General features: G+C 37.4%; 1 protein-coding gene across 18 annotated transcripts in view; it reads left to right on the forward strand.

Moving 5' to 3' along the window:
- TCF4 (transcription factor 4) overlaps positions 1–22,324 on the forward strand; it is a 69,456-nt gene that overhangs the window by 41,442 nt on the left and 5,690 nt on the right. For 8 of the 18 annotated variants that reach the window (XM_085042896.1, XM_085042900.1, XM_085042907.1 and 5 more), the window contains 12 exons: positions 51–115; positions 2,901–2,960; positions 5,361–5,487; positions 5,816–5,865; positions 15,611–15,716; positions 16,374–16,510; positions 17,108–17,228; positions 17,738–17,805; positions 18,221–18,299; positions 18,910–18,986; positions 20,165–20,362; positions 21,626–21,761. In XM_085042896.1, the coding sequence (XP_084899022.1) occupies positions 51–115; positions 2,901–2,960; positions 5,361–5,487; positions 5,816–5,865; positions 15,611–15,716; positions 16,374–16,510; positions 17,108–17,228; positions 17,738–17,805; positions 18,221–18,299; positions 18,910–18,986; positions 20,165–20,362; positions 21,626–21,761 (1,224 nt within the window). Of the gene's footprint in view, positions 1–50; positions 116–2,900; positions 2,961–5,360; positions 5,488–5,815; positions 5,866–11,003; positions 11,546–15,610; positions 15,717–16,373; positions 16,511–17,107; positions 17,229–17,737; positions 17,806–18,220; positions 18,300–18,909; positions 18,987–20,164; positions 20,363–21,625; positions 21,762–22,324 lie in introns of those variants that run through there. The other 10 variants (XM_085042899.1, XM_085042902.1, XM_085042903.1 and 7 more) reach the window with 7 other exon arrangements.

Genomic DNA, 22,324 nt, shown 5'->3' on the forward strand with positions numbered 1-22,324 from the left:
TGGTGTATTGATTATCAATGTATTGATCGGCATTTTCCCTTCATCCCCAGGTAAAACAGAAAGAGGCTCCTACTCATCCTACGGAAGAGATTCCAACCTCCAGGGCTGCCACCAGGTAAGGCCAAAAATCCCAAAATCCCAAATCCTTCCCAAGCTTTCTTCCGGGATCTGTGGGAAACGAGGGATAAAAAAACCTGTGGAAATATGATTTGTTATCCCTTTTTCTTGGGGAATTGTTGTTGGCTGGAAGTCAAAAGTCTTCCCGAGGGAAGAGCGCCGGAGCTGGGAAAATGGGAGGAGGACTTGAATTCCATAATCGAGGCATTCATGGCTTTGGAAATCTCTGGAGAAATCCCAAAAGTAGCCAAATTCCCGAAAAATCTAGTTTTTCAGGAGACACTTTTCCTTTCTCATTCTGGCAAATTCTCTTCCCTTTTCCCGAGGAATTCAATAATTCCCTTCATATTTCCTTAATATTCCAAGCTTTCCGCTCGTCAAACCCGCCGGGAAAAAATTCCGACCAAGAGATTTATTTACTCCTAGGAAAGGGAAATTTTCCATCCCTGCTTTTCCTTCCGTGCGTTCTTTGGACTTGGAGGACGAGGAGGAATTTTCAGGAATTTTTTGAGAATTTTTTGGGAATTTTTCGGGAATTTTTCAGGGAATCGTCCCAAAAATGTGTTGGATGTGGAATCTTCTCCTCCCTATCATGCAAGAAATTCTCACTTCCCATGAGAAAAAAAAAAAGGGAATGAATGGCTGATTGTCTTTCCGCATGAAAAATGGGAAAAAAGTTAAAAAATTTGGAGCATTTTGGGGTCTGGAATTTTCTTTGGTTTCTCCGATGTTTTCCGGGTTAAAAATTCCCAGAAAATGCTGTGAATTCCTCTGAGTTTTTCCATTCTGAGGGAAACCCCTGAAGTCCATTGGGAAAATTGGGAAAAAATGGGAATGTTGGGCATTTCCAGATATGGGAAAACCAGGATATCCTGGAATTTCGAATTTATATCCGGATAAAAATTAGGATTTGCTTTCTTCTCCATCCATTAATACCCTGAAATTGTCTGTGTTTTCCAACCTCATTCCATGGATTTATTTGGATTAATGCAGGAATTGGGTGAAGGTGAATATTCCTGTTTTTTTTTCATGGAAAAGATTGTAAAGGAAGGGAAATCGAAGGCAGGAAAGAAATCCCGAAATTATTTGGAGGAAATCAAATAAAATTGGGTCCAATTTGTCCCTTTTCCCTACATGGATTTATTCCTAAAAAATAGACATTTTGGTGGAAAATTGAAATCTTAAGGGGGAAAAATTCGATTTTTCCTCAAAATCTCTCATTTCCCCTCAAAATTACTAATTTTCCCTCAAAATCTCCCATTTTTCTGCAGTGATTTTAATGAATCAGGGGAAGTGAAAAATGGGAAATAGGGAAAGAATTCCTGGATTGGAATTTCCATGTGGAATTAGGGAGTCAAATACTGGATGGAAATAATTCAGGGAGATTTTTCAAAGAGGGTTAATTTAAAAAACCCAGTAATTTTCATTAATTAAAATTATTATTCCTTTATTATATTATTATTATTCTACAGTTCATTTTTATAATTATTAAAATTTATAAAATATATAATTTATAGTTTGATAATTTTATTATAATTACTTTATAATTTATAATTTATAATCATTTAAAATTTATAATAAAATAAAAAATTAAATAAAATTTAAAAAATTATAATTTATAATAATTTTTTCCGTGAATTTCCAAGCCAAACATGGAAAAATGCAACAGGAAATTCGATGCAGGTGGATTCATCCCAAATTATCCCGATTTTTTCCTGGGAAAAACCCTAATTAAGCCCTAATGGGAGCAGCCAGGTCGGCAGGAATTCTTTCCCGAAATAATCCCAGGGAAAAAAAAAACCCTTTGGTCCTTCGTAACGCCAGGAATTTTAATTGAAAGGCACCGAGCGGCGAAAAGGGAATTGTTTGTTATCCTGGAAAAATCAGGAAGTTTCATCCCGAAGGGAATTTTTTGGGGGTTTTTTTGGAATCTGATGGGGAGGGGAAAAAAAAAAAATTCTCATTCCCGAGGGATTTTTCTCATTGATTTTCAAGGATATTCCTAGGAAAACCTTGGGAATTCAGTTGCCTGAATATTCCCTAAAAATGTTCCCTAAAAATCCCATTTTTGGGATTTCTGTTCAGAAGTTTTTTCCCAATCCAGATTCGTTTCACCGGGAAAATTCCTCATTTTCATCCCAAACTCCTGCCTTTCATCCCAGTTTTCTCCCAACCTCTTAAATCCCAGATAAACACAGAATTGAAAATCCACATAATTTTCCTTTAAAAAGCCCAAACAACATTTGGGATTTTTCCCAGGAGGGATAATTTCATTCCCATCTGGGTGGATTTTCCATGGATCTTCTTCCCTCTCTGCCTTTAATTCTTTGTCTCGTTACTTCGGGAGGCGCAGAAATGTGGGAATTCACCACAAAAGAAGCCAAAATCTTGGAATTAATCAGGAAAAATCCTGGGATTTGAGGATATTTTTGGTGTCGTCGATTTGGAAAACATCGGGAGTTTTTTAAATTCTGATCCCAACCTCTTTCCCCATTGAACCCTTGGAAAAAATCCAACTTTTCCTGCCTGAATTCCAACTTTTCCTGCCAGAATTCCAGCTTTTCCCAACTCATTCCCGACTTTTTCCCGACCCTCCGGAGCTGGGGAGTGGGGGAGGTGGTGAAATTCCCGGGAAATTCTCCTTAAAATGAAAGGAATATTTGGGAATAAATGCATGGAATTTTGAATTCCCAAAAAAAAAAAAAAAAAAAAAAAAAATTACTCTCGATCCATTATTTTCCCATGTAATAATCGGAATTCTTTGGGATTTCTTTCTCCCCTAGAAACCTCTGCAGCTTTTTCTAGAGGAAAAAGTTGGGATGAGGAAGCCAAAGCTCCGTAGGGTATGTGGTTGTTTTTCTTTTTTTCCTTTGGAAAAAAATGCGGATTTATGGGAAAAATGGGGAATTTCGGGGTGGTCAGAGGTGGTTTTTAAATTTTATTTTATTTAGGGGATTTGGAAAAATTAAGGGATTTATCCGGAGCTTCCCAGTGTGAGGGAAATGTGTGGCTTGGGGAGAATTCCCAAAATATTCCCGAAAATCCTGCTGATTTTCGGGTGATTGACTGGGAAATGATGCACAGTATTCCTGAAATCCCACTGGTTTTCAAGGATATTTACTGTAAATATTGGGACTTAAAAGCTCTGAAATATTCCCTAAAATCCTATTGATTTTCAGGGAATCAAAAGCTCCAGAATATTCCCTAAAATCCCATTTTTCAAGGATATTCACAATAAACTTTGGGAATTAAAGCTCAAAAATATTCCCTAAAAATCCCATTGATCCCAAAGGATCTCTGCTATTACTTGGGAACGCTCTGAGCCATTCCCAAAAATCCCTAGTCATTCCCAAAAATCCCAAACCATTCCTTCCTCCCTTTCCCATTCCCAATTTTCCCTGCACATTCCAATCTTTCTTCCATTGGACATCCCGAAAAATCGATATTTCGGGAATCAGCTCGGAATTTTTCCCGGCGATGACGACAACAAATCCCAAATCTCTCCCAACCCAACCAAGCTCCGCGCGCCTCCGCTCGACTTTTTCGGGATTTTTTCAGGACACACAAGGAATCCTTTGTTCCGGATGCCGAGCCCGTTCGGTTCCCAGCGGGTTAAAGCCGGGAATGAGGGCAGAGCCATAATTGGCCCATTTAGGGCTCATTTGCATATGAATGAGGTGGCAGCGAAGCGTCGCTAAGGCTGTTGTGAGTGACACGCTGATTGGAATTCCGATTAGGGAAAACATCATTCCCGGCTTCCCTAATTGCCCCGGAGAAAAGCGGGAAAGGTGATTGGATCACCGCAAGAAAAAGTTGGGAATTTTCGGGTTGGAAAGTTTTTGCCACGCATTGGTTTTTCCTGTTGATGGATTGACTGATTGGTTGATTGATCCCGAGTGGATTTCGGGAGTTGCTTGGTTGTGGTTTTTTGGGATTTCGGAGCGCTGGGAAATCCCAGAATATTGGGAATATTCCGGTTGGAATTCCTGGTTCTCACGCTCAGCCCAGCGCACTGTGGATTTATTTTATTTTGTATTTTATATGTGATATATTTGGGTGTTATGGAGTTTATAATTTGGATACTTTGGATATTTTTGATCCCATCTGTCATCAATTTTATACGTATTTGACACATTGTGGATGTTTGATACACCAGATATTGAATATTCTATAGATATTGAATATTAGAGATACTGATTACTATAGATATTGATTATTAGAGATATTGAATGTTGTAGATATTGAGTATTAGAGATATTGAATGTTATAGATATTGAGTATTAGAGATATTGGATATTATAGATATTGATTATTATAGATATTGAATGTATTATAGGTATTGAACACATTGCACATATTGAATGTGTTATAAATGTTTAATACATTAAATATATTTGGGACATTATGGATTCAATGCATTCTAGATATTGAATCCATTATATATGATCAATACACTGTATTTAATACAGTATTGATATTTATTACGTTAGATAATGAACACATTATAGGTGGATAATACATTATGTATTTAATTAATTATAGGTATTGAATACATTTGATACTTAATCCATTATATATTGAATACATGATGTATTTAATACCTTATAGATACATAATAGATTATTTAATACATTCTAGAAATTGGCTACATTATGTATTTAAGAAATTATAGATATAGAATACATTCTATATTGAATACATTCTAGATAAATATATATATTTATTAGATACAGATAAACATATATAAAAATACATTATATATTTAACACATTACAGATATTCAGTACATTATAGATATTGAATACATTATAGGTATTGGATACATTATATTTAATACATTATAGACATTAAATGCATTTTATATTTAGTACATTATAGACATTGAATACATTATATTTAATACACTATAGACATTAAATACATTTCATATTTAATACATTATAGACATTAAATACATTTTATGCTTAATACATTATAGACATTAAATTCATTCTAGCCATAGAGTACATTCCATATTTCTCATATAGAATCCATTCCATGTTTCCCACATTCCAGCCCCACTTCCCATCCTTCCTGCATTTCCCATTTCCCATCTCCTGGATCTACTTCATCTCCATTTCCCACGGATTTTTCCCTATCCAAATCCCCAATAAATCCCATTCCCTTCCCACAATTCCCGCCATCCCACCAAAAATTCCCAACTTTTTCCGGGAATCTGAGTGCCATTCCCGCTTTTCCCGCAGAGTCTCCTCGGAGGGGACATGGAGCTGGCCACACCCGGAGCGCTGTCCCCCAGCAAGCCCGGATCCCAGTTCTACCAGTATGCCGGCGGCAGCGCCAGGAGGAGACCTCTGCACGGCTCCTCCGTGGGTGAGTCTCCCGGAATTCCCGACTATTCCTGAGAATTCCCAGCAATTCCTGACAATTCCCACCTTTGGCTGCAATCCCTGATCCCAATTCCCAGCAATTCCCAACAATTCCTGATCTCAATTCCCGACAATTCCCAGTAATTCCCAGCTTTGGGTTCAATCCCTCATCCAAATTACCAACAATTCCCGACAATTCCCACCTTTAAAATTAATTTCTGATCCAAATTCCCAACAATTCCCGACAATTCCCACCTTTAAAAGCAATTCCTGATCCAAAACCTTGGCAATTCTTCCCTAATTCCCCATTCTTTTCCTCCCTTTCTTTCCAGAAGTTCAGACAAAAAAAGTCCGTAAAGTCCCTCCTGGTTTGCCTTCCTCAGTAAGTAACTCTGGAATATTTTTTTTTTTGGGATACATTTGGGAATTTCTCCTTTGGGAAGCATTTTTTTGGGGCTGTTTTCATGGAATGTTCCCATTTTCGGTCAGGAATCGCGGCTTTGCTTCGGAATTCCAGGATAGTTGCGTTTCGGAGATGATTTTGTGGGAATTTTTATCTCAAAAAAACTGTGTTGAGGAGTTTGTCGTCCTTTCAAATCTGTTAAAATCCACGGAAAAATCGAGTTTTCCTAGGGAATTATCCGATATTCCAATTATTATTTTGGGAAGTTGCTGAAATTCCAGGAATTCTCCGACAATTAATCAAATTCAGTTAATAAGATTAATTATTTTCATCCCCAAAAAGTGGATTTTAAATTTTTTTTCCCTTTTTGTTGATTTCAATAGAAATTTAGGAATTAGTTCCGAATTACTTGGAATTATTCCATGGAATTATTTCCTGCTATTCCTGGAGATTTTAATCCTCAAAAACTCAATTTTCTGGGAACTCAGGAATTCCAAATCCAAGTGAAAATCAAAGCATTTCTTGCATCTACCAAAAATAAGGATTTTTTAAAGTGGGAATTCCCAGAAATTTGGGATTTTTTTTTGGCTGCCGAAATGGGAATGAGATGGGAATATTCCCAGATTTCTGGGAAAGTTTGGAATGGAAGGATTTTTCCCAGGAATTATTGAGATTTGGTTTAGCTGAGACAGAGTCTCCCTCTTCAGCACGATGCAGGAAGTGCAGAGAATTCGGGAAAAAAACTCCTGGAATTTTTTGGGAATTCCTGCCAGGGAAAAATTTTAAGGAATTTTGTGGGAATTTGGAGGGAAATCAACTCAATGGGAATTCGGAAAGATGAGTCCCAAAAATCCCTGTGATTGATAGAAATCAATAGGAAATCAATCATATCAATACTACAATCCATAGGAATTCCACATCCGGTTTTCCATTGTTTATTGGTTTATTTATTGATAATTCCATTGACAGTCTGTAGGAATTCTACATCCGGTTTTCCATAATGTATTGATAATTCGATTTTCCATCGGGAATTATGCTGAGTTATTTAGGCCTGGAATTCCAATCCCAAATCCGGTTTTTCCCTGTGGATTTGGGAAGGGAGGTGAGGATGGATGGATTGATGGATTGATGGATTGATTGGATTGATTGATTGATTGATTGATTTGATTACTTGGAAGTTTCATTCCAGTTCAGGACAGATTGGAAATTTTGGGATCAGGCTGGGAGAGAGGGGAGGGAAGAGGATTGATTGGAAATTTTGGGATCAGGACTAGGATTAGGATAAGGACTGAGATCAGGATCAGGATTAGGATTAGGATCAGGACTGGGATCAGGATCAGGATTAGGATCAAGATCAGGACTGGGATCAGGATTTGGATCAGGACTGGGATCATTATCAGGATCAGGATTAGGATCAGGATTGGGATCAGCTCCCATTCCGGCTCTCCCCATTCCCAAAATTCCCCCCCCACCTCCCCACCCCTTCCCCTCCTCCCCAACCATCCCAAAAATCTCCTCCCATCCCCATTCCCATCTCCCACTTCATTCGGAATTCCGCTGAGCTCCTTTTCCCCAGCAAACACAACTCTTCCCTCCTTGACCTCGGAGCATCTGTTAGGATTTTTTTTTTTTCCCCAAAAAAAATTCCCCGGTTTTTTTTGGCATCCGGGGAAGTGCGAACTCCGTTCGGAATCCGCCGGCTGCTATTTCGGGATATTTACGATCACCTCGGGGGGAAAGAGCGCTCTGAGTTTGCTTCTTCCCGGGAAACAGATTGCCTGCGGCTCGTGCTTCCCGGGACGGTGAAATGAACAAATCCCGGCGGGATTGATACGGGAATGGAGCGTCTTGGGCCCCAAAATCTGGGATTGGTTTCCATCCAGATGTGTCGCTGTGTTTCCCACCATTTTCCCATCTCTTTCTGCCACTTTCCTGCCATTTTCTACTGTTTTGCCACCGTTTTCCCGCCGTTTCCTGCCATTTTCCCCTCGGAGAATGGGATGCTCTTTGCCGGTCTCTGGAATCGTTTCTACAAATTGAAATTCCTGGTCTTTCATCCAAAGATTTTGAGGGGATGAGGGAATCTGTGGAGTTGAGGATTTGGGAGAAACTGGAAATTGGAGGTGTGGATTGGATTGGATTGGATTGGGTTGGTTTGGATTGGTTTGGATTGGAATGGATTGGAATGGAATCGATGGATTGGATTGGATTGGATTGGATTGGATTGGATTGGATTGGAATGGATTGATTGGATGGATTGGATTGGATTAGATTGGATTGATTGGAATGGAATGGAATGGAATGGATTGGACTGGATTGGATTGATTGGATTGATTGGGTTGGATTGGATTGGAATGGATTGATTGGAGTGGATTGGATTGATTGGATTGGATTGGAATCCGAAAATCCCAGAATGCTGGAAGCTGCAGGAAAACAGGAATCTGTCAGAGTAGAACAGAATGACCTGGAAAAAACCTGGAATTCCACTGGGAATCTCATGGAATCTTGGAATTTCCCTTCCCAATCCCACCAGTTTTTCCACATTTTCCATTGGAGCAAAATTCCATCCTCACCTCTTGGATTTCCCCACCTTTCCAGAACATTCCTCAACCCCCAAATTCCCAATTCCCAATTTCTCCAAAGGAACATTCCAGAATCATTCCCAACTCAACAGGTTTTCCCCAAGAATTCCCGGAATCCGCAGGTTTTTCCCCCCAAAAAATTCCCATTTTTCTCCCCTCTCCATTCTCGCAAAAAAAAAAATTTGGAGAAAACCACCAGAAGGGCTTCTTTGCATTTTTAATTTAGTAACTAACATATGAATACATTTGCATATTAATGAGTTGCAGATTAAATCATGCATACATAATTGCCTCCTTACTGTGTTTAATGTTTGTCAAAAATCTCCAGGCTTTTGGCTTTGATGGATGGAGGACGAAAAAAAATTCCAATTTTTTTTGGAGGTTTTTTTTTCCCCCGAGAAGAGTTGGAATTCTCCGGAGAATTCCCGAGAAATTCCCTAAAAAAATAACATCCCGAAACCCAGGAAAAATAGGAAAAAATCATATTTTTCCATGGATTTTTTCAGCTTTCCATTCCCTCTTCGCTGTCATTAATGCAACTCCTAATTATCCAGCATATGTCTGGATAATTAACTCTTCCCTCGCTGGAAATATCCCGGAATTCTTGCTTTTCCCAAAAAAACAAAGGAAAAAAAAAATGGATTTGCATTCCTGGAAAAAAAAAAATCGTGATTGGGTTTTTTGAATTTCCCAGAATTCTGGAAGGAAAAAAAGGAACTTTTGATCGTCTTTTTCCATTGGTAATTCCAGGAAAATTCCTGATTTTTTGGATTCCTCGGATTGCTTTATGGAGTTCTTTCCCAATCCGTTAAAGTTTGGTTTTTCCAAATCCTTTTTTGGGAATTTTGACCTTAATGGATTCAGCATTCCGAGGATGACCTTGACAACCAATGAGGAATTTCCATGAAAATCCCAATTATCCCTTTTTTTTTTTTTTAATTCCTGGATGTTTCCTTTGGATCTCGGAGAATTCAGTGGTTTTTGGAGGATTTTTCAGGATAATTTCGGGTTGATTCTAGGGCTTTTTCATTCCAGTTTCTAAGGTTAATATCCTGATTTTTTGGGATATTTTAGGGCTACTTTCACATCAATTTCACCTCAATTTTTAGGGTTAATATCCTGATTTTTAGGGCTACTTTCTCATCAATTTCCCCTCAATTCCCACCACCAACAACTCTATTTTTTCCCGCCTATTTCCGCTATTTTTCCCGCCTTTTCCTCTCCATTGTTCATGGTATTTTTCCCATTTTTTTCCCGTTTTTTCCTGGTTACTTTGGATTTTCCTGGGGTTTTTCGGAGCGGCAGCTGCGCACAATGCTGGGCCGGAGCCAGGAGCTGAGCCAGATGGCGCCGTGATTAGATGTGCAGAGGCTCTGCTGCCTTAATCACATCCCGGAGCCGGGAAAAAATGGGAAAAACTGGGGGGGGGAAGCGGGAATGGCGGGCAAAAACTGGGAATGTTGGAGGAAAAATGGGGGTAAAAATGGGGAAGAAAAAGTGGAGGTGAGAGGAGAAGGAAGGGGAAAGAAGGGGAGAAAAAGGGAAAAACAGGGAAGAAATTAGATGATAGAGAAAGGAAGGAGAAAAAAGGGGGGAAAATGGGAAAACTGGAAAAGAGAGTTGGGAGGTGAGAGGAAAAGAGGAAAAAAGGGAAGGAAAAGGGGGAAAATGGGAAAGAGAAAGAGGAGGTGAGAGGGGAAGGAAGGAGGGAAAAGGGAAGATAAAAGGGAAAATAGGAAAGAAAAATAGAGAAAGGAAGGGGAGAAAAAAGGGGAAAATGGGAAAGAAAAAGGTGAGAGGAGAAGGAAGGGGAAAGAAGGAAAGGAAAAAGGGGAAATAGGAAAAGAGAAATAGAGAAAGAAAGGAGGGAAAAGAAGGGAAGAAAAAGGGGGGAAATGGAAAAGAAAAAGAGGAGGTGGGAGGAGAAGGAAGGAGGGAAAAGAAGGGAAGGAAAAAAGGGAAATTGGGAATGAGAATGAGAAATAGGAGGAGAGAGGGAAAGAAAGGAGGGAAAGGAACGGAAGGAAAAAGGGAAAAGTGGAAAAGAGGGAGAGGAGGTGATAGAGAAAGGAAGGAGAAAAAAGGGGAAAACAGGAAAAATGGAAAAGAAAAAGATGGGAGAGGGAAAAAGAGGGGAGAGAAAAGGGGGAAATGGAAAAGAAAAAGGGGAGGTGAGAGGGAAAGAAAGAGGGAAAGGAAAGTAGAAAAGGGGAAAAGAAGGGGAGGGGAAGATTAAAAAACAGGTGATAGGAAAAAAGGAAAGGAAAGGAAAGGAAAGGAAAGGAAAGGAAAGGAAAGGAAAGGAAAGGAAAGGAAAGGAAAGGAAAGGAAAGGAAAGGAAAGGAAAAAAATTAAAAAGAAGAGGTGATAGGGAAAGAAAGTGGAAAAGAACGGGAGAAAAAAGGGGAAAATTGAAAGAAGAAAAGAAAGGATGATAGAAAAGAGGGAAGAGGAGAAGGAAAAATAAGGAGGAAAAAAGGGAAAAAAGAGGGGAGGATAGAAATAGGGGGAAAGAAAAAAGGAGGGGAAAAGGGAAAGAGGAGGAAAAAGATTAGAAAAAAAAGGGAAAAGAGGAGGGAAAGAAAGTCAAAGGAGGGGGAAGAAGAGGAAAAAGAGTGGGAAAAGATGAAAAAAGTGAAGAGAAAAAGGAGAAAAACTAGAAAAAGAAGGGGGAATGCGAAAAGGAAAGAAGGAAAGAGAAATAAAAGCGGAAAACGATGGGAAAAAAAATTCCCGGGGAGCCGCGGGGGCGGAAAAGGGGGCGGAGGCGGCGCGGAGTTCCTCCGCCTCCGAACGGGGCCGAGCCGAGCCGAGCCGAGGGGGGCCGAGTTCTGCCGAACTCCGCCGAGCTCCGAACCGAGCCGAACGGAGCCGAACCGGGGAGCCGAGCGGGGCCGGGGCCGAGTTCTGCCGAGTTGTGCCGAACTGCTCCGAGCCCCGCCGAGCTCGGAGCTCCGCCGAGCTCCTCCGAGCTCCGAGCTCCGAGCCGAGTTCCTCCGAGCTTTGCCGAGCGCACGATGTTCTGCGCGTACCCCGCGGGTGGAGGTTCCCTGCTCTATTGCTGCAGCGGCAAAGCGGTAAGAAAACTCATTTTTTTCCCCGCTCTTTCCCGGTTTTTCCCGGTTTTTCCCGCTTTTCCCGCTTTTTCCCGACATTCCAAGCTTTTTTTACCCTTACGTTTCCCGACCGAGCCGAAAAAAGTTTGGAAAGATTGGGCCGGGAGTTTGCCGTGAGGGAAATTCGTTCGGATATCAGTGAAACGTGAGCGGAATCTTCCGAAAATGAGGGAATATGTTCCGAAAATGAGGGAAATGCGAGGGAAAAACTTCCGAAAATGAGGGAAAACCAGCGATTTTTGCTTTTGGTTTTTTTTTTTTTTTTTCCCCCTCCTCCCCCCTCACTTTTTTTTCCCACAGGGGAAGAGAGAGAGAAAAAAAATTAAATAAAAAAATCCCGGAAAAGCGGAACGTCTGGAATTTCTTTTTCTAAGTCCAGCTCGCCATCTGGAGGGGAATTGGGGTTTTTATTGTGTTTTTGGTGGTTTTTTTAACTCGGAAAAGTGTGGTTTTTGGGAATATTTGGGGGAATTCGGACGACGCAACTGGATATGGGATGAGGGGAAAATTGTGATTTTTTTTGGATTTTTGGGGGATTTTTTGGGATTTTTTGGGGGATTTTTGCGAGATTTTTTGGGATTTTTTGGGGATTTTTTTTTGGATGCTGAGGTATGCAGGATGAGCTGGAATTGATTATTCCATGGAAAAATCCTTTTTTTTTTTTTTTTTTTTTTAATTTGAAAAAAAAATTAAAATATTTGGGAAGCTTTTTGTTAAATATTTTTTGGGATATTCGCTATCCAGATATAAAAAAATTAAATCAAAAATCCTCACATTTCCTATTTAACTCCGAGTTTTTTTTCTCCTTATTTTTATTCAGTTTAATTTAATTTTATTTTAAAATATTCATTCCAAAAGCTTGGCATTCCCACCTCAAAACTTCCCTTTTTTTGGGGATTTACGGAATAAAATCCTGAATAAAATCACAACAACTTTTCCTTCATTCCTTGGATTTTTCCTTTGGGAAATAAAACACAGAAAAAAAGGCCAAAACCAGCCTGGATTTGCAGGATATTTTTGCTCCTTTTTTCCCATATTTTCCTCATTTTCTTCCCTGTTTTTTCCAGGGAATGGAAATGTGGGAATTTCCGTGGATGGAGCAGCAGGAATTGGGAATTGCGGCTGGGAATGGCTGGAATTTTGGGAATAATCAATAATCATTTATAACTGAATATTTGTTGCAAATAATTGATAATTGATAAGCGTTTATTGCTGAATATTCATCTTGAATGATCAGTAATCGATAATAAATAACTATTCCTATTGAATAATCAATAATTGATGATAAATGAATGGTCATCTGAAGTAATCAATAATCAATGTAAATGAATACTCAGCTAGAATAAACAATAATGGATAAGAAATGAATGTTCATATGGAATAATCTATAATAATTTATAAATGTTCACTTCCAATAATGAAGAATCAATAATTTGTAACTGAATATTAATTTCCAATAATCGATAATAATTTATAAATAATTATCTCAAATAATAACTTGAAATGAATATTCTTTATAATCACTAAACTTCATAAGTGAATATTCATATAGAACACTAATTTATAAATGAATATTCATCTCAGACAATCAATAATCAATCATTTATAACTAAATAGTCATATAGAATATTATCGATATTATCGATAATAACTTAGAAATTAATATTAATCTCCTATAATCAATAATTTGTAATAATTTGGAAATGAATATCCATATGGATTAATCAATAATCAATACTTTTAACTGCATATTCATGTCGAATAATACTTCAGAACTGAATATTCATCTCCGATAATCAATAATAATTCATACCTGAATATAATATAGAAGAATCAATAATCGGTAATGATTTATAAATGAATATTCATATAGAATAATCAGTAATTCATAGCTGAATAGTCCTCTCTGATAATGAATAATCAATAATAATTAATAATTGAATATTCATCTCCAATAATCAATAATCAATAATGATTTATCGATGAATATTCAGTATTTTTATTGATTTTTTTATTGATGGAAATCTGGAGCTCCTCTGTTCTATTAAATTGATAGATTTATTAAATCATTAGTATTTATAAATAAATATTGATTAAGAAAGGTCAATATTTCTAGCCCAATATCTATAAAAATGCAGATAAAAAATGCTTTGATTTGGCTGGAAAATCGCAAATAAAAATTCAATTTAAAAACGAAAGAAAAATGTATTAATGAAGATAAATAAATGGAAAATAAATGGAAATAAATAAATAGAAATAAATAAATAAATAAAACTAAGAAGTAGAAAATAAATAGAAAGAGAAATGAAACAATTTATTATTTATCATTTAAATTGATATTTATTATTTATAATAAATTTATTGATTAAATTTGATTATTTATATATCTTAAAAACACATTAATTGTATCTATTTAGATATGTAAATTATGGATTTTATAGATATAAAATAGAGAAAAATGCAAAATAGAGAGAAATAGAAAATAGAGAAAAATACGAAATATGGAGAAATAGAAATAGAAAATATAGAGAAATAGAAATTAGAGGTAAATCTGAAAATCGAGATAAATGTGGATTAAAAAAAATTTAAAAAGATACTGAAATGTGGATTAAAAATAGAAATTATAGCAAAAAATATTGAAATATATTTAAAAAAATCAAAATACGTTGAAAAATTGAAATATATAAAAAACCCAAAGTATTAAAAAGATCAAAATAGTGAAAAATATCAAAAATAGCAAAAGATGGAAAAATCTGGGAATTAAATCATCTGGAATTCTGATTTTTTGGGGGATTTTTTTCCCAATTTTCTTGATAATTTTTTACCTCCAACATTCCAAAGGTTTTTTTTTTTTCCCATCTGAGGGAATTTAAAAAAAAAAAAATTCTGGCAGAAAAAAAATCAAAGTATTTAGGATAAAATTCCCAAAAAAATAAAAATATTCAGCATAAAATTCCCCCAAAAAATCAGAATATTCAGCATAAAATCCTCAAAATTCCCACATTTCATTCCCATTCCCGAATTTTTTTTTCCCACCTGTTTGCCATTAAAATTCCCGGGAGAAACATCCGGAAAAGTCGAACATCTGCCTCGAATTGAGGGCTTTTTAATTCCATCCGGATTTTTTTCTTTTCCCCCGGGAATTCCTTTTATCTTCCTACATGTGGAGGAAATGAGGGAATTAGCTTTGGAAAAAATGGGAATTTTGGGTGAAAAAACTCGGAGAGAGGAGGGAATTTTGGCTTAAAAAAGGAGAAAAATTGGGATTAAAATTGGGGATTTCTGCCCTGAAATCTGAGGGAATTTTACACTAAAACTGAGGAAAAATTGTCAGTAAAACTTGAGGGACTTTTTCCCTAAAAACTGAGAAAAATCTGCTTTCAAACTGAGGGAATTTTGCACTAAACCTGAGGGGAATTTCCCGCCAAAACGTGAGGGAATTTTCCACCAAAATCTGAGGGAATTTTTCACCAAAACCAAGCAATTTTTCCCTAAAATTCCTTCCAATCCCAGAATTCTGCCATGCTTCCCATATTCCAACCTTTTTTTGAGATTTTTGGGGGTGGTTTTTGGGATTTTTTGGGGGATTTTTGGAGATTTTTTGGGAGAATTTTGGGGGATTTTTGGGGTTTTTTTTGGTGGATTTTTGGGGTTTTTTTGAGTTTGTTTTGTGATTTTTTGGGGGATTTTTGGGAAATTTTTTTTTGTTTGTTTTTAAGATTTTTTTGGGTTTTTGTTTTGTTTGGTTTTTTTTGTTTGTTTTGTTTTGCTTTGTTTTTGGGGTTTTTTTTTTTGGTTTTTTTTTGTTTTTTTCTTTTTTAGGATTTTCTCAGTGTTTTCTCAGCAAGGATTTTTCCCTCAAAAATCCCAATTTTTCTGCCTTTTTTCCTCTCTTCCCTCTCATAAAACCCCCCAAAAATCCTCACTGTCCTCCAACCACCTCAAACCACAAAACACCAATCCAAACAAAAAAAAAATTTTTTTAATATAATTCCATTAAAATTTGATTTTTTCCCATTTTCCCAGGTTTACGCTCCTTCTGCCAGCACTGCCGACTACAATCGCGATTCTCCCGCATTTCCAGCCTCCAAACCAGCAGCCAGCACTTTTCCCAGCTCCTTCTTCATGCAAGGTGAGTGGAAAAAGTCCTTGTTTTTCCAGTTTTTCCCATTTTTCTTATTTTTTTCAACATTTTTTTCATTTTTCCACATTTTTTCCCATTTTTTTTCCCATTTTTTTCTATTTTTTTTCCATTTTTCCATTTTGTCCCCACTTTTTCTCAATAATTCCCCAGTCTTCCCAATAATTCCTCAATTTTTCCCCCAAATCATTCCCACTAATTCCCAACTTTTTTCCCCTTAATTCCCCAATTTTTCCCCCCAATTTTCCCTGCCAGTTCCCCAATTTTTCCCTGTAATTCCCCAATCTTTTCTCCATTTTTCCCCATTTCTCTTTTAATTTTTTTCCCTTTTTTCCCCCATTTTTTCCCAATAATTCCCCAGTAATTCCCCAATAATTCCCCAATAATTCCTGACTTTTTTCCCTCTAATTCCCCAACTTTTTCCCCAATAATTCCCCAATTTTTTCCTGCCAATTCCCCATTTTTTCCCCAACTTTTTCCTGCCAATCCCCCTATTTTTCCCCTCTAATTCCCTAATTCTTTCCCAATAAATTCCCATTTTCTTCCCAATAACTCCCCAATATTTCCCCAACAATTCCCCAACTTTCCCCCCATTTTTCCCAACTTTTCCCCTCTAATTCCCAATTTTTTCCCCCATTTTATTCCCAGATGGTCACCCCAGCAGCAGCGACCCCTGGAGTTCATCCGGCGGGATAAACCAAGCCGGATATTCCGGAATGCTTGGCAATTCCTCCCACATCCCCCAGTCCTCCAGCTACTGCAGCCTGCATCCCCACGAGCGCCTGGTGAGGAAAGAAATCCTGGAATTCTGGAGAAATCATGGGAAAATCATGGAAAAATCACCAAAAAATTCTGGGGAAAAAAAAAAAAAATCCCAGAAAAATCCAAGAAAAAACCTAGAAAAAACACAGTAAAATCTCGGGAAAAAAAAAAAGTGGAAAAATCCCAGAAAAATTAAAAAATATAGGGGAAAAATCCAGGAAAAATCCCCAAATCCTTCGAAAAAGCCCTGAAAATCCCGGAGAAATGTCAGAAAAATCCTGGAGAAATCCAGGGAAAATCCTGGAAAAATCTTGGGGAAATTAAAAAAAAAAAAAAAACAGAAAAATCCCAAAATCAAAAACAATCCCAAAAAAATCCTAGAATAATCCTGGAGAAATCCCAAATAAATCCAAGAAAAATCCCCTTAAAAACCCCCCCAAATCCCCTAATTCCTGAAAAAAAAAAAAAATCTCGAAAAAATTTTTAAAAAATCCCCAAATCCCCAAAAAATATAAATAAAAATCCCGGAAAAATATATTAAAAAAGAAAAATTTTTTAAAAATCCCAAAATTCCAGCTGGGATTGATCCCAACATTCCTGTTATTTTGGGGATTTTCCAGAGCTACCCGTCGCACTCCTCGGCCGAGCTCAATGCGGGTTTGCCGCCGATGTCGTCGTTCCATCGCAATTATGGAGCTTCATCCTGCACACCGCCAGCCAATGGGAGCGACCCCGGCATGGGTGAGGGAAAAATGGGAATTAGTGGGGAAAAAATTGGTAATTGGACAGAAAAGATGGGGGAAATATTGGGGAATTATTGGGACAAAATTTGGGGAAAAGTTGAAAAATTATTGGGAAAAAGTGGGGATTTATTAGGAAGAAATTGGGGAAAAAAATGGGGAATTAGAGGGAAAAGATTAGGGAATTATTGGGGAATAATTGAGGAAAATTGGGGAAAATCAGGGAATTGGCGGGAAAAAACTGGGGCAAAATTGGGGAATAATTGGGGAATTATTGGAAAATATTGGGAATTATTGGGAAAACATTGGGGAATTATTAGGAAATTTTTGGGAAAAAAGTCAGGAATTAGCAGGAAAAATTGGGGAATTGGCAGGGAAAAAATTAAAGAATTACTGGGAAAAATTGGGGATTATTGGGGAAAAATTGGGGAATTATTGGGAAAAAAAAGACTTAAATTCTGGGAATTCCAAGAGTTAAATTTTAGGATTTTTCCCCAATTTTTTTCCCAGCCAATCGAGGAGGAGGAGCAGCCGGAAGTTCCCAAACCGGAGACGCCTTGGGCAAAGCTTTGGCTTCCGTAAGAAATCTTGAAATTGTTTGGGAATTTTGGGGAATTTTGGGGAATTTTGGGAGGAGGAGGAAGAAGCAAGAATTCCCTGGGAATTTTGGGAGGATTTTTGGGGAAAAAGGGAGGGAAAAATTCCCAACATTCTCTGGGACTTTTTTCCCCAGATTTCTCCCCCCATTTAAATCTGGAATTTTCTGGAATTTTTCCAGGAATTTTCTGGAATTTTCCCAAATTCTTTTCCTGGGCAACTTTGGCTTCTTTGGAATTCTCATGAAAAAAAAATTTATTTTTTCCCCACAAAAAATCCAAATTTTCCCTTTTTTTTCATTTTTTTCAAAATTTTTTTTCTGTTTTTTAACAATTCGGGGATTTAATTTATTAATTAATTCATCAATTAATTGATTAATTAATCAATCTTTTCAAGATTTATTCTCCAGATCAAACCAACACCAGCTTCCCATCCAACCCTTCAACTCCAGTCGCTTCTCCCCCTTCTCTCTCAGGTATCGTTTGGTTCCAAAATTCTCACTTTTTAATCCCAAAAATTTGATTTTTTCGCCCCAAAAAATTTGATTTTTTTAGGGTTTTTTTAGGAATTGGATATAATAGTGAAAACTATGCAAATTATATTGAAAAATATGGAAAAATTAGTGAAACATTTGGAAAAATTAGTGAAAAATATGGAAAAATACTGGAAAATGTGAAAAAAGTAGTGAAAAAAAAGGAAATTTTAGTGAAAAATATGGAAAAAATAGTGAAAAATATGGGAAATAATTGGGAAAAATTTGGAAATTAGAGTGAAAATTATGGAAATTATAGTGAAAAATACAGAAACAATAGTGAAAAATATGGGAAAAATCACAAAAAACACAGAAATATTAGTGAGAAATGTGGAAAAATAGTGAAAAATAGAGAAATATTAGTTAAAAATACCCAAAAAATGCAAAAAAATTGCAAAAAGTACAAAAATATTCACGAAAAAAGTGGGAAAACCCCATTTTTCCTGCTGTTTTTTTTTTCTCGCGGCGACTGGAAATTTTTTTTTCCATTTTTAATTTTTCCTATTGGAAATTTGCTGTGATTTTTGATTTTGATGTTTATTTTGTTGGTCAGCAGGAACAGCAGTTTGGTCTAGGAATGGAGGGCAAGCGGCATCATCTCCCAATTATGAAGGTCCTTTGCATTCCTTGGTAGGTTTTTTTAATTAGCCACCTCATTAATTAATTCATTAATTAATCTTTTTTGGTTTTGGTGAATTCAGTTCTCAGGGTTCGGAAAAAAAATTATGGTGGAAATGAATTACTAGGGAAAAAATGAGTTGAAAACTGAATTTTTGTGGAAAAAAAATTCATTTGAAGTGAATTATTATGGAAAAAAATTCATCAGAAATTGAATTATTAGGGAAAAAAAATTAATCGGAAAATGAATTATCAGGGAAAAAAATTCGTTGGAAAAAAAATCCTTAAAAAAATTTGTTCAAAATTATGATTTTTTTACAATTGCATTTTTAATTTTTTTTCCTCCCCATTTTGATAGGAAAAATTGGGGAAAAAATTGGGGAAAAATTGGGAAAATGAAATTGGGAAAAAAAAAATGGGGATTTTTGGGATTTGGGGAATTGAGGATTGGAAATTTTGTGGATTTTGGGAATTAGGATTGGAATTTCCATGGAATTTTCAAATAATACTGGAATTAGGATTGGAGTTTTCATTTCCTTTCTTTTTTCCTACTTTTTATTTTTTATTTTTATTTTTGGTTTTTTTTTGTTGGGATTCTCGTAATTTTGGTTGAATTTTTTTTTTTTTTAATTTTTAAAAATTTTTTTAATGGTTTTTTTTCTGTCGTTCCTGACTTTCCTTTGGATAAAATTTGGAAGTTTTTTCCCAAATTTCTGTTCATGAGGAATCCTTGAATCCTATTTTGCCCACGAAAAATATTCAGGGGAAAAAAACCTCAAAAAAAAAGGAAGAAAATCCATTAAAAAAAAGGAAAAAAATAAAAAAAAAAACCAAGGGAAAAAAACCTTAAAATATGGGAAAATCCTTTTAAAAAAGGGAAAAATCCAAAAAAAGGGGAAAAAGCCCCCCCCAAAAAGGAAAAAATCCTTAAAAAAAAGGAAAAAAAAATCCTTTTAAAAAAGGGGAAAAAAATCCCCAAAAAAAGGAAAAAATCCCCCCAAAAAAGGAAAAATTCTTTAAAAAAAGGGAAAAAAATTTAAAAAAAAAGGGAAAAAATCCCCCCAAAAAGGGAAAAACCTACCAAACCCACCAATCTCACAATTCCCATCCCAATCCCAATAGCCCCTGGGGAAAAACAAGAAATAACCCAAAAATTCCTGCTCCTCATCCTGAATTCTTCCGTCTGGCAGAGCCGAATCGAGGATCGACTGGAACGCCTGGACGACGCCATCCATGTCCTCCGCAATCATGCGGTGGGAACGGCGCCCAACATGGCCACCGGCCACGGCGAGATCCACGGCTTGATGGCTGCCGGACACAACGGAGCCATGGGATTGGCTGCCGGATACGGGGCGGGGCTGCTGGCAGCCAATCGGCACGCGCTGATGGTGAGAGGGGATTTGGGATTGGAGGTGGAGATGAGATGGAAATGAGATGGAAATGAGATAGAGATGGGATGAGGTGGAGATGAGATGTGATGGAGATGGAGATGGAGATGAGATGGACATGGAGATGGAGATGAGATGGACATGGAGATGGACATGGAGATGGACATGGAGATGGAGATGGCGATGAGATGGAGATGAAAAGTGGGAATTTGGGAATTGCAGAATATTGGGAATTTTGGGAATTGCAGAGTTGGAATCTTGGGAATTTGGGAATTGCAGGGTGTTGGGGTTTGACCGACTAAACGCTGGCACTCCAGCTCTCTCTTGCTGCAAATGTGCAGGAGAGGGGAAAGAAAAGAACTGTAAAAACACACACCAATCTCATGAGTTAAGTGACATAGGACACTGGTAGGAGGATGCACGGAAGGGCAGACAGGCTCTAAACTTAAAGTTGCAAAGTGATTTAATCACCTAACCAAGTCAGAGGATACATGGGAGGTAACAATAAACTTCTTACACCATTTTGTTCACTCATCCCCCTCTCTCTTAAAGAACCCATTTTTCTGCATCCTTACGGACTCCACGGGCTGCAGGGGGACCTCCTGCTCCCCCCGTGGTCTTCACCGTGGCTAGCAGAGGGTTTTCAGCTCCAGCACTGGAGCACCTCCTGCCCCACCTTCTTCACTGACCTTGGTGTCTCCATGCTGTTCTCCCTCCACATATTTTTACCTCCTCCTCCTCCTCTAACTACAAAGAAGTGTGTGCCTGCCTTGTTTTGATTTTTTCTTAAATATGTTTTCACAGAGGTGTAACTAACATCTCTAATTGGCCCAAACTTGGCCAGCAGCATGTCCATCACCTTCAGAGCCATCAGAGATTGACTCTGCTGGACATGGTGAAAAACTCCCAGAACTTTCACTCAGGACACGCAGGAGCCATCTTTGTGCCACACCCCACCCCTCAGACACTTCCTCAGCAGCATCTGAGGGGTTTAGATTTCTTTTAGATGTTAAAGATACCTTGCTGATGTTTTGAGCCAATCAAAACCACCACACAGGGAAAATTGGAAATTGAATCTTGGAAATTTTTTTTAATTTTTGGGAATTGAGTCTTGGGAATTTTGGGAATTGCAAATTGGGAATTCTGGGAATTCCAGAGAAAACTGGGCTCGAAATCTCAGGAATTTTTGGCAATTGCCTCTCGGGAAATTTGGGAATTTTGGCAAAATCTCATCTGGTTTTTCCTCTCTCATCCCAAACAAAGGTGGGAAGTCACCGGGAAGATTCGGTTGGAATCCGCGGGAATCACTCACTGCTGCCCAGCCAGGTTGCTGTGCCACAACTTCCTGTCCAGTCAGCGACGTCACCAGAAATCAACCCAGCCCAGGATCCTTACCGGGGTGAGGAATGCTGGGAAGTTCCTGGGAAAAAAATTCACGGAAAATTCTGGGAATTTTCTGAAAAAATAAGGGATTTTTTTTGGATTTTTTGTGATTTTCTTGATGAAAAAACACGAAAAATTGGATTTTTATTAGGGAAATATTAGGGTTTTTTTGGAGGAAAGAAACAAAAAAAATGGGATTTTCTGGGGGGAAAAAAAAGGGATTTTGGGGGGAAAAGGCCTGAAAAATTTGGATTTTTGGGGGGAAAGATAGGGATTTTTTGGGGGAAAAATCAAAAAAAAATTGGGTTTTCTGGTAGATAAAACCCTAAAAAATCTGATTTTCTGGGAGAACCGCCCCCCCCAGAAAAAGGGATTTTTTGGGGGGAAAAATTGAGAAAAAAATTGGATTTTCTTGGAGGGAAAAAAGTCGAAAAAATTGAATTTCTGGGGGCAAAAAATTGGATTTTCTGGGGGAAAAATTGGGATTTTTTTATGGAAAAAACCTGAAAATATTAGGAATTTTTTGGGGAAAAAAGCCAAAAAAATCCCAAAAAATTCCCAATTTTTTCCCAAAAAATC

Source organism: Lichenostomus cassidix, chromosome Z, assembly GCF_008360975.1.
Source record: "Lichenostomus cassidix isolate B80296 chromosome Z, HeHo_3.0, whole genome shotgun sequence".
Classification (NCBI taxonomy): domain Eukaryota; kingdom Metazoa; phylum Chordata; class Aves; order Passeriformes; family Meliphagidae; genus Lichenostomus; species Lichenostomus cassidix.